This window comes from Barbatula barbatula (genome assembly GCF_947034865.1).
Source record: "Barbatula barbatula genome assembly, chromosome: 11".
Classification (NCBI taxonomy): Eukaryota; Metazoa; Chordata; class Actinopteri; order Cypriniformes; family Nemacheilidae; genus Barbatula; species Barbatula barbatula.
Genome location: NC_136774.1, coordinates 9,432,938 through 9,446,045, shown reverse-complemented (window position 1 = coordinate 9,446,045; position 13,108 = coordinate 9,432,938). Strand labels below are relative to the sequence as shown.

At 38.8% G+C, this 13,108-nt stretch overlaps 1 protein-coding gene across 1 annotated transcript in view; it reads left to right on the top strand.

The window, feature by feature from the left end:
* Nucleotides 1-1,224: 1,224 nt before the first annotated feature.
* Nucleotides 1,225-13,108, top strand: part of iqsec2b (IQ motif and Sec7 domain ArfGEF 2b) — a gene marked incomplete at its 5' end in the record, with an annotated part of 60,555 nt that continues 48,671 nt past the window's right edge. Inside the window, 1 exon segment of the mRNA XM_079467703.1 lies at nt 1,225-1,658. Within this exon segment, the coding sequence (XP_079323829.1) occupies nt 1,225-1,658 (434 nt within the window).

Genomic DNA, 13,108 nt, shown 5'->3' with positions numbered 1-13,108 from the left:
TGATGCTCGTTGTTGAGGTCTTTCTCTCGTACCGAAAAAAACTCGCGTGGGTTGAATCTGTGACGAGTGCACGAAAAGACTAGTTTAGCGCATCTCTGCCCAGCGCGAGCGAGCGGATCTGTCAGGTGAGAAACACGCTCACGCAGCCGCGCGTCCACGCGCTCGTCTCCAAAACCACCGCGCAGCGTCAACGGTCAAGAGTCGCTCGCTGTGGGGATTACAAAGGGACGCTGAACTTTGAAGAATGCCTGATATACATCTGTGAAAGTCTGTTGAATGAATGACAAGATTAACGCTCTTCAGCGACGTTACTGTTTATGCTAGACGGGCGTCGGGGTGAGAATAAACGCGCTCATTTTACGAGGGACCGCTCGTGATGGACTGAAGGCGTCACATAGAAACTGAAATGGGTTGAAGAAAAGAAAACGCCGATAAAGAGAGGTGTAGGTAGGACATTTCTTTTTGTTGAGAGCCATGGAGCCATATGTGTAGATTTTTGTTTTGAAACAGATATTTTGACAGGCACTCTGGAGTTGGAGAGCCGGAGCGCGTTCACGTGTAACGTTACTGTATCTGAATCTGTAAGAATTTTGGATCATTCCTCTATTTTTTCATTGAAGAAAAACAGTTTTGCTGTATTGTGATGTCGGACACCACAGCTGTGATTCAGTTTTGACTGGTTGGATGTGACTTTTGTTAGATCTTAGTTTTACAGTATGATCCAGGTTTACAATCCGGTGAATTTCAGGGATCACTTGTATTTTTTGCTCCTGTTTCCCATCTTCATCTGCGCTACCTCAGCATCTTGGAGAAGATTTCAAGATGAGATTTTGACATTTTAGGGTGGAAGGATGTCTCTTGACTAAAATATAATTTTGATATAATTTCATCTTTTTTCCTTCTGGAAAAGCCACATGTCGATGCTGAGAAATAGATGATGTCATACATCTTTCATCCTTTGAACTCCTGAGATCTGTGGTTGCCGCCCATGTCTGAAGGATTCATGGATACACTTGTCTTGTAACATTAAACTGTAGTTGATCAATTACATAAACAACACCGGCGCTCGAAATCTTTCTTTCTGCCATGTCAAGGCCGTTCAAGTCATAACACGTAGGATAAAAGATAAACAGTTGTATCGAGTCTCTACCTTCACCTTCAGTTGTTTTATCTCCCCCCCACTGTACCCATCAGGTGGGGGGGGGACGGGGTGAACCCCAAACTATGGAGTCCAACCCAGACAGCCCGAGTCGGGCTGTGGAGTATCTTCTGGAGCTAAATAACATCATTGAGAACCAGGCCAAACTTTTAGAGACGCAACGCAAGCGTATCGAGGATCTTGAGACGCAGCTAGACCGCGTCAACCAGGAGAACCAGGACCTACGGCTGGACAGGAACACAGGAACCGAGACCTCGGCACACAACCAGAGCTCAAAGTCTGGCCAGCCGTTATCGCAACCGAACCACAATGCTGGAGGTGTGCATCAGAACATCATCGGTAACACGCCCGCATCCACGGTGCCTGGTCCGGCTCGACAGACGCACACGAGGCTGAGCCGAGGCCTGTCGTGTGGCTCGGCTACTGTTGAGAAAGAGAGGGGGAGACTGGAGAGAAATGACAGCAGTGGGAACAACAACACATCAACTCTGCGGAAACAGTGAGTGTTTCATTAAGTTAAACATTATGGTGGCATTTGTTTCTGTTGTATCCTTTTGTGGTTAAAGCCTGGTCATCAAAAAGTGGACAAGTTGAAATTGTGTTTAGCATTTAAGTTTTTGATCTGGCTGAGATTATAGAACACATTACGTGGGAGTGATGCCAGCAAATCTGTATGTATGCAGATTGGTGTTTGTTACTCTTCACGTGTTTCACAAAAGCACAAACCACTGCACACGTTTTGCATTTTCGGAGTTGATACGAAACACCACTCACTTATTTCTTTCCTTATTCTCTTGAGACTCTAAGCTTCCTCGTTTTCCAGATCTAAACAAGCAAACAAATGTAATTTGCTGGTGGTGGGTTAAAGGTTGAGTATTCTGCAGATGTTTTTCTTCTGCATCCTTGAGTGATACAGGCGTCAACAAAAGCAGCATCTACAGAGCACCAGACGCAGCGTGTGTCTTCCTCTCAGCCCGTTACCCCGGCTCATATAATTATGTTTGCTCGCTCATCGCCGCCAGCTGCAGCACAACTCCCGTGTTCTGCATTCACACGACTTGAGAGCTCTTAGATCGGTTCATTTTCTTGCTCTTCTGAAACTATTGACTGGAACAATCCATCAATCTCCTTTCATAACGTTGAATCATCATGTTGCGAAAAAGGGGAAATGAAGCCAAAATAAACGGGGCTTATTAGAGGGAACGCAGTTTGGTGGGAATACTGCGAGAAGTGCTCATTGTGCAGTTCAAAGCTCAGGTTTGGCCCAATAATTCGCATCCACTGCAGTCTCTAATTGGAAACATTTCGAGTGGGTTGAATGTTAAAAGGCCATTTTGTGTTTTATTAAAGTCACAATGGAGTGCCAAAATGCGGTGGCTGTCATTACTGAAGGATGATCTTCACATTTTTGTTTGACAGTTTGATTCATCTTAGCAATTCAGCAAAGCGGTTAAGAAATGCTGCATCACTCCCATCAATTCCGAACATTATTTAAGGTTTAAATCTTTGTTAAATGCACAATATGTTTATGTCATAAAGTTATAGCATCTAATTGAGAGTTATGGCTCTTACATGTATCCCAAACTATTAGAAAGAGGCATCTCTTCTGAGTTTTGGTAGAATCCTTAAATAAAAAACTAAATAACCAATACAAGTAAATGTTTCAATAAACTAATAAAACAACACTAAAGAATGCAAATTATAATTTGGCTGTATAGACCACTTCAGAAATGTAAGCAACGTAGGTCCAAGCTGGTGCAAAAGAACTTCCTGTTTCAGTTTTTTTTTTACGTTTGAACAAAACCAACATTTTTTAACATCATAACTGAATAAAAATGTTAAACAAACACCTTTAAGATTTAATTATATATGCAAGATTAAAAAATAATTTCTGGACCAGTGTTTACATCATGCAAATGGTCTATAAATCAAGAGTGGCAGTGTTTTTTCTTCTTTTACTGTGTGTTAGTTCAAAATGTTATTTTACATTTATTAATTTCTATTTAATCTATTGGCTGTTGGAGAATTTATTTGATCGGCATTACATTCAAATAGTATTTATTTCTCTATCTCTTTTCACCCTGCTCCTCCTCTGCTTCTCTCCCGTGGGGCCATTAGTCATTAGTAAGGAACACATATTAGTTATTTATGTGGGTGTAAAACACAGCACTGATTGGTTGGGCAGTTTATTCCAGTACTACACAGATCATAGCGGAGGCAGCAAATCAAACGTTTCCATTTTTGTGTGGATTTATTTAAGCTCCTCTAATTACACCTTCACTGGGATTTTAATGACACATTTGCTCCAGCGTTTAGCGCCTTTTGGACGTCTGACCGCAGTGACCTCACCGGTCTGTTCTGTCAGCTGTGCTGACTAAAGGCTTTTATGGACATAATTCATCATATTTTCAGAACAACGCTATCTTTTGGAGATATAGACACAGGGTCGAAGATTAATCATCAGGACACACAAAAAGCAAAGAAAAATGTATTGTGTGTCTTTGGCCGGAAGTGCAATATGTTAAATAATACATTTTCATATATCGGAACCAGTGGTGTGCGGTGGACTTAAAAAATGAGGAGGCAGATTTCTACCCATGTAACTTTTGTTCATCTCTGCACTATTCACAAGTGCGTTTGTCAGAAAACCAGTGTCATTTCAGTGTTTATCTGTGAAAAATTCCTTTTAATTACTAAAAGTTCATTACAGTATGTACTTCTGATTTTTGTAGTTTTTTATTTTCCCTGCTTTGCGAAAAGGTACATCAACACACCTTCATGTTATTCTGAAACATTTGGGATTTCCTATATAAGAATAACATCATTACCAATACCATCAATTTAATTATTAGCAGTCCCAGAAATACTCAAAGCATTTAAGAGATCAAATCAAATAGATGTGACTTACTATCCTGAGCAAGCCTGATCACAAGCAAAAGTTTTTGATCAAATCTGAACCACGTAAAATTCTGTCAACAATCGATAACTCCTCTGCCTCCGCTATCTCCGACACGAATCCTAAACTCTGATTAATACAACTAATAAAACAATTTAATTAACGTTTAATCTAAATTAGCGCCCGCAGTTTAAAATGTATGACGAAGACGAGCAGGAAGGAGGGATCTCGCTGATGAGTTAATCCAATCATAGCCCGTTGGAGGCATTGCCTCCTCTCACGTGACTTTTCTCCATTCTTTTCAATTACCCCCACTCAAACTCACAGCACGCTTTAGCGGGTATATTTAAAGTCAATGAGCTTAGAGGAGGCAAGAGAAACGCTGCCTCCCTTTGGAATTCTTTTGAGCGGGGTCGCTGTTTCACACTGTTATACACACATATTTAGCTAAATACGTTATATCCGCTGTCCTATTCTATTTCTGAACTGTTAATAATATTCTCATTCGATTATTTTCGAGGGGGAGAGGAGGCACTGCCTCCGTTGCCTCCTCGGAGGAAACGCCCCTGATCGGAACCAAGTCCTTATTTTTGTTGGTAACCAAACAGGTCTCATCCCACTATGGCAGTAAATAGTGGATGATATCTGTTTGGTTACTGACATTCTTCCAAATATCTTCCTTTGTGTTCAGCAGAACAACAGGTTTGGAACAACCTGAGGTTGAGTAAAAGATTGCAGAATTTTCATTTTTGGGTGAACTGTCCCTTTCACAATCCCTGCGTTCCACTACGAAGTGATCATCCCTATTCCCTACTCCCTTCGAAGAGTAAAGCTCTTAAGTTACAAACTCTAGAGGGAGAAACGCAATTGTACTCTCAATGTGTCTGTTTTACTTGGCAAAGGAACGGAAGCAATAAAAACAACCTCATTTTCTATTTATTTGGGTTTGGGGCTCTTCGGAGGGCAATTTATCCCTTTTGAAACGCACCGAATGATGAAGATACAACAAAAACAGAGTACGCGATTTTCTGTTCAGTACTCTACACTGTAAAAATGAAAGGTTCTTTGAGGAACCATTTGGGGTTCTTCACATTGCCACACCGGCGGAACCCTCAGGGGAAACCCAAAGGACCCTTTCACGAAGGACGGTTCTCTGAGGAACCCTCTAGGCTTCTTGAGGAGCCCTTTTATTAAAAATGGTCTGGAACCACCTTTTGTTTACTCCTATAGTGTATTGTTCTGCTGTATTGCCATCCACAATATTTCAATAAGCAGAAATACTAAAACCAAATACAAACAGTTTATTGATAAACAACAATTTACATTGAATAAATATTCACAGAAACGTCTATATTCATGAAATCACATGTATAATTAATGTTGTGTTGGTAATATTGTTATAAATTAAAAGTTTTTATCTTAACAAATAGTTTGAGTTAACTTTTAATATAAATATAGAAACATTTCAGGAAAAAATGTACCACAATATACAATGCAATCAGTAACATTGATAATATTTATATGGGACATATGACATATTTGCTAAGACTTACGACAGCTAAAGATAACTTGATGCTCTGGTTCTGAAAGTCTGAAAGAAGTTGTCTCTCATAGCAAGGCCTACACCCATGGTAGCACAAACACAAAGCACAATGCACACAATGAGTTTCCTGCTATCACCAGGGTGTGTGAGGATCCATGTATTCAAAGTCAACATTTCCTATAGTATGGTATATATATAAAGCAGATATGTATTTATGACAAAAAGAGAACGAGAGCTGTGTCTGTTGGCCTTAGGTGCCCTATGGCAGTGCAAGGATGATCATCGGGGTCTGTTGGCGCTATAAACACAGTGGAAAGCTGCGCTTTGTTTGGGTGGAAAGCCCAAAAACATTGTTTACATTTTTCAACAGATTTCAGTGACTTATATCTACACATAGAATAAAAATATTTTGTCTTCAATAATTATAATCTTAATAGTAAGAAATATGAAATACTTCATTGTGAAATCTCAAGCTTGCTGAGAATTATTTTAATAACGTTTAGCCATTTCTAATCATGTTCGTGATTTTTTAATTTATGTTCACATAGCATGGGCCAAATACCTAACTTTGTACTATTCTTATTCTTATAAAACATCAAAATAATCAGACACAAAAAATCCATATTTCATGAGTTCCTCTAGATGCTGTCTCATACAAGAGAGATTCTCCAGAAACCACTTACATGTGTACGGGTCTTACAATAACCACAATTTTTATTTGAGTGCCTCAATTACCCACAAAGCACTTTGAGGTCCCATTGTAGTGAACAGGTGACTCCAGAAGATCAGAACTGGATATGGGGTTATTCAAGAACCTTATAAGTTCCAGGAAGAACCACCAAGACTATGGTTCTACCAATAACCCTATTATGAGAGAAAGAGCACTTTTGAAGCACTTAAAATACAGTTCACTTCGAGTACATCACAGGATATAAGGCACCTTTTATTTTTACACGTTCAAATGCATCTGACAGCTTCGGACTGTGGATAATCCATGGCACGAAATGCTAACTGAAAACTAAAACCAACAATAAAGAAGTCTCTTGATTATTTATACATCAGTGAATTTACAACAAGAAATGTATCTAAGCTACATAAAGACCAACAAGCGGTGGGATATTTCTCGTATTAAGCCACCGAAAGTCAAATTTAAGGAACAGTTATGTTTTTTTCATTACGATTTCAACATACACATCTCAATAAAAGTGGCATTAAAAGTGGTGGTAATAATAATGCATTCAACCTTGACTCCATTGAGTTATTTTTAAGAGCACTTTTCCACCCTGAAAGCGGTTCTTTTCTTTACAAAAGCATGAAGCGTGTTTGTCCAGACATCATTTTGCTCTCTGAAACTCATCTCGTTCCCTTTTCGCACACATCCCTCACATCCCCGTTCCTCAGCATCCTCCATCCACTGCTTCAGGTCAGAGGTCATCCTTTATTCATTTCTTCACTCTCTCATTCTCTTTCTTTGGCTCACTCTCTCCCTTCATTAGTTTAATCCCCCTCTGCGTTTAAACTATCTCTCCTCTCCTCCTTTTTTAGTTTCTCTCTCTCTTTTCATGTCCACCGCCCTCTCTATGGCCAACAGATGGAGAATCAGTATGTGTGTTCCAACGTTTCTCTTTTAGAGTCGAACATGCTGAGAGAAGGTCTCGCTCTCTTTCTCTGTCTATATCTCTCTCTCAGCCGATCGCTCTTTCCTCCTACCTCTCTACCATTTTAGCTCTGTTGTCTCCATATATTTAGGCAGTAAATAAGTGTTTATCCCTCCTTCTGGTTTTCTCACTCTATATGTGTGTGTGTTATGTATGGAAGAAGGTCATGGTTACTCGGCGGGCTTTAATTATTGACTTGTGCTGTGCTTTTAGAGCTCAGACACCTCAGTCATCCCGTCCTGCTTCAGTGCCAGCAGTCTGAAGCTCATGTAGTCCAACTAAACTCATGACCTTTGAAATAACTTTGAGCATTTGTACTATAGTATAGTCAATATGAAAATTTAACCTGTTTATATTCTGTGGTCATATTGTCGTAAGTCAGTTTGTATAAAAAATGGAAATGTCTATTTTGTGTATTTTCAAAACCAATATATTAAATATTGCAATACACTGTTTAGAAAATGTTTACTTTAAATGTATTGTAAGTATCCGCTAACTGCATACTGTAGGAAACGGCAGATATTAAACTGTACCAATATCCCAAAACAATGCAAGTTCAAGTACATTTGAGTTTGTAGTTGAATTTATAGACCGATCTTCTGTGTTCTTACTTGTGAACAAACTTATGTTTGTTCAGCTTTAGCGTTCAGGTGTTCATGAAATGACATTTTATCAGATTTTTAAAATGAGGATTGTGCTGTGAATGTAATATTAAAACTAAACATACTGTGATTCATACATTGAAGCAATAACCTTACAGGATTTAATCAGATTGCACAAGGCGTAGCACTTGTTGTTTTTTGTTCATTCAGCTTAAAAATAAAGTTTAGTTAACTCCAAATTCTAAAGAAATAAGGTAACTTAGCTTTTTAAGTTGAACCAAGAGTTTTTTTTACAGCTCGCACTGTGGCTGGTCGACCTCTGTGTGTACACAATAAGATGAAGTGACAGTCAAAATGAATGTAATGTGAACATGGCATAGCATCTTGGGTTTTGATTTTAGAATGCGTGAAAGTCTCCTTTTACAGTATGTCCAGCATTTTTTATATACTGTATATTTTTATGTTATATATAAGTTACATAATATTTTGAAACAACTTAAGATTCATCATGTGTCGCTTTGACTTTCATACGAAATGCATTTTACTGTAGAATGTGGGATGTGAAAACAATATATCAATTTAAAACAAAAAGGTCTCGCAGGAAGTTTTGGCACATCACATTAAGTGTGAATTGTCTTGAGATCTTTGGCTGTGCTTTGAAAGGTCAGGAGCAAACAGAGTCAAAGTTGAAATAGTTTAAAAGAAGTGCAGCGTGTTACAACTCTTGACCTGCGTGCAGTGCGTCTGATCTCTGTATCTAACTCTCCGCTCCATAAACTTCAATCCATTTGAGGAACCCGGACACGAGGCATGTAGTTACAGCAATTACTCGTCGCATAGGTCGTCACATCTGGTAAGGGAAATTTCTGCAATTTCATGCACCGATTCAAAGCTAACTACACATTTATTGGTCGTGACACCAACAGGCAGATGTAATAATTTGTTATTTAATTCAGGTGATTGAACATTGCGTCTGAGTCACATGATCACACATTAAATGGATTTTATAGGGAAAGAGGGCATGTCTATGTAATTGTCACTGTGGATCAGGTGTATAAATAGCTCCGTATTACACATCTGCTGACAGTTCTTAATGCTTCCTATTCCAGCCTGTACAAAGATATTTCTTTTGAATTTTAAAGAAACATAACCGCAAAATAAGCTGGCTTTTTGTTAAGGCCAATTGCGAACTACCACTAAATGCAGAAAAGGAAATTCTTGGCTCATTTCAGTGTGATTTACTCCAACACCACAGGTACACTAACTCATCACAGCTGATGTGGAACCTTAGTTTTCCTGTGACATCATTTAATTTACAAACACTTGGACAACTACATGAGAAATTATCATTTTTCTTTACACATTTACATGAAGAAAACGCATCTTAAGTGTTGATGTTACACAAACATATTTGTGTTCCGCTCACCTGTTCGCCAGACACCTGTCTGGGTGTCCAACACACACTGTATGAGAGTGTTTAATTACAGTAAACCAGGGGTGTTCATTACCACTGTGATCTTTATTTATCTAACTCCTATGTGTCGGAAATGCATTTCTTAGCCCATGTTTTCCTGAAGCATTTACATTTTACATTGTCACAAATAGCATTGACCTATATACATTTTTTTTAACTTAGTTAATCCCCCTGATGGCTTATTTGTTCTTCGGAAAACCTAAATTGTTTTCTTTTTTGTTTGTTTTCTTCGTTTTACAATGGGAGTAGATTGTGATACAATAGCTTCATTGTAGCTTGAGAATGTGCCATGTATTGTGCCACTTATCGTGCCACATCAGTTTCATGAAATAAAGCTAAAATATAATACATTACTTCATTAAAATCTGGCTTTTACGTCCTTTGCTGTGTTCTGCTGTGTTCACACCAAACTCAAATCGTTACTTGAGAGATTGCTTGGTGTTATTCGTGTGAGTGACTCGAAATGGTCGGTGACTTCTATTTCGGGAGCGTAAAACATGTATTTAGCCAGTTTGACATGACGAGCCACACAAATGAACACATATTTTGCATTCTTGCGCCCCGGAAGAGAAGTCACTGACCGCCACTGGCGCAATGGCAGGTGTCTTCACACGTGCGGACGTGTCAAATCAGACGTGTCAATCAGCGCAGGGCTGAAATTCTTCAACTTGCTTGGAATACGCGATTGACACGAAAGGCAATACGATTTGTGTCATTCTGCTCCGCCGCTGCATCATTGCATTGACTTTGTATGTAATTAACTCGTGCAAATAGTTAGATTCGCTCTTGGTGTGAACGCAGCGCTCCTATGGTGTATAGGAGAAACCCGAGGCACAAGCTTTACATGATTTAAATTTGCTTTTGCTAATAGAACTGCAGTAGTAACAGCAATTACTAGTCGCATAGGTCGTAAAATCTGGTAAGGGAAATTTCTGCAATGTTGTGCACCGATTCAAAGCTAACTTAAAAACGGATTTACCGCACCACTAACACAAGTGGAAACACATCATGAACATTCACCAGACTTTAAACACACGTGTTCACATGTGCAGAGGCGTGTAGTGTTTCTTCATGGAGTGAAATCGCCATCCACTGGTCTGGCATGCATAATATAGCATTTTTATTCATTTTTGCAGATCCTTGTAAACACAGACCGCTGTGGTGGGTAACACACACACCTATATAAAATACGAAGGTTTCAGTTTCAAGAAATCTCTAACCGTAAATTGGAGCAATAAAAATTGTGATACTTGCTTTGGCAAGCACCACTAATGAACAAGCACAGTTTTATTTTTTTAATCTTTAATAACACGTAAGAAATCGAATTACTCAGTACTGGTTTGATTTCATACATTTCCACGGTTATGATTTATTTAAATTGTAGCATTACTGCTATTAAGCACACAAGCAAGACAGTTATGCAGAGATACGTCTAACAATTACCACCAGAAACTCACACAATTCACCAGCTGACAGGATTCACTCTTTAGCCTGGAGAATACATCTCGAAACTTGCTAGTTTTATGATCGTTTCTGTGTCCCTATCTGTCTATTGTATCTCTAACACACACACTTGTCCTTTCCCGTCATTGGTTATAGAATTTGTGTGGGCAATTTAATAATTAATTTGTGGAGATGCATTAGATAGGAAAAGGCTTTGTTTTATTGCAGATTCAACGAATTGCTATCTGTTTTCTTTTGTGTCTTTTTGTTTCTTTGGGTGCGCGGGTGTTGTAGCTGTGACTCAGATTAAAAAATGAAGTGGCGCTTTTTGATTTACCCCCCCTGTCATTCTTGTCTTATCTCGCCTTCATCAGCCTATTCATTTCCTCTATGCACTCAGAAAGCTTGACTACCAAACTAGAATTTGCCAATGAAGATGAGTTGAATATTAAATATATATACATAACAGAATAAGTGAATGAAAGCTTTTTGAAACAAGCTGTTTTATGTATAAACATTGCTGCTGGTGTTTCATTGAGGCAGTTAATATGATGTGTTCTGCTAGTGTTTAGATTATGGTCCATGTATTGTGTAACTTTCTGGATGACCTATAGTATTGACAGAAATGCAATATTATATACATAACTATGTGTTCAGAGGTGTATAAAGACCTTACGTAATTAATCATTGTGTTTTTTTACCTTAGAATTAGCTATTTCTATCTACATAAACTGCACAAAATTTCATAAATGCGTTATCTCTCTTGACAAAGAAGCGAAATTGTGACAACATCTTAATATCAACTTTAGTCCTGTGTCAGCAACCGTAGTGCTTCGAAAGGCAGGGGGGAGCGGTGAAGTGAGAAGTTGGTTGCAATTTCGCAACCTCACCACTAGGTAGTTTTCGTGAAAAACACCCAGCCTCTAACTCCACCCCTAAGCCTAACAACAGTGCAAAGCAAATCGTACTAAAACCTAAAAATAAGATTGTACGAATTAGCCACCTCGTAAAATAGTTACGAATTGCCGTGAGATTGTGTTGGTTTATTTTCTTAAAGAGTGACCCTATAGATTCCAGTTACATTTATTTACATTACCCATTTAGGGCTTTTATCCAAATCGACTTACATTTACATTTATGCATTTGGCAGACGCTTTTATACAAACATTGCTTTATACAATACACTTGCTTCTGAGTGTGAAATGTGAAATAATTGGGATTGAACCCACGACCTTACCGTTGCCAAAGCCCTAACTTGTAATGTTGTGCACCATTTGATACTAGTGGCTGCTTTCCCCTTAACAAAAGCATACATCAAAGAGTGCACCAGTGGAGAGAATGGGGTGAACTGGGCTGTCACAGAGTAGTTTGTCCCATGATTCATGGTTGACTGGCTGTAAAAGGGAGAAATAGAGATTGAGAGATGGAGCAGGAGAGAGAGAGAGAGAGAGATGACTATTTGATGTAATTGCATTCCTCCTGGTTATCTGAGTGCACTCTCACCTAGCATATTATATAAGCCCTGCATTTATTTATTTGTCTATTTTTGCTGGCCAAAATACCTTTCTCTTGCACACTCCTGCAAATCACACAAATAGCCCAAAGTTAGATTTCTTGTCAGAGATGAAGTATTATAAGTATTGTGCTTTCTTGCATGCATTTTATTATGCAATATGACATACACTAAAGAATAGAAAAAATGAATAATGTTATTTAGATAACAATTTGATTAAAAATTTACATTCGGACCCATTGTTGGATCTTTTTCTCAAAGAGGAGACACATGAGATTACTCAGGTCTTTTTTATACACATACTGTAAAGCACTTTCACTGTATATACACTTAATAACGTCACTTAAACGTGTATGAATGTCATTCATTTTGGGGAGTTTTTATTCTTGCAGTCCTATGAATGTGTAAAATCTATTCCACGACTCAGTTAACCGTACGGTTTGTCAAAACATCAGAGTTCACAAAGTAACGCTGGAGTTTGTGCACGTGAGTGCATTCCCAAACCATCGTGTCTGTTTCCAATACGCACGGCTGCTCTCTAAGCAAAGAACTTTTCAATTTAGTCTTTTCTAATTCCATAAAAGCATTTTTTTCACACATGAAAAGCAGATCGTCGAATGAATAATGTTGTTGCTGTGGAAACGAAAGATTCCCGCAGGCTGTTCGTAGGGTTCGAGGCACCCTTCCGCCCCTGCCTCCTACCCACAGACGCTTCTCAGAGCGAGCGAGCGTGTGTGTGTGCCTGTGCGCGTAAGAGCATCCTCTTCACCTCCGCTCAAAGATGGATTACTCATTCACATCTTTCAAATAGCTCTTGTGT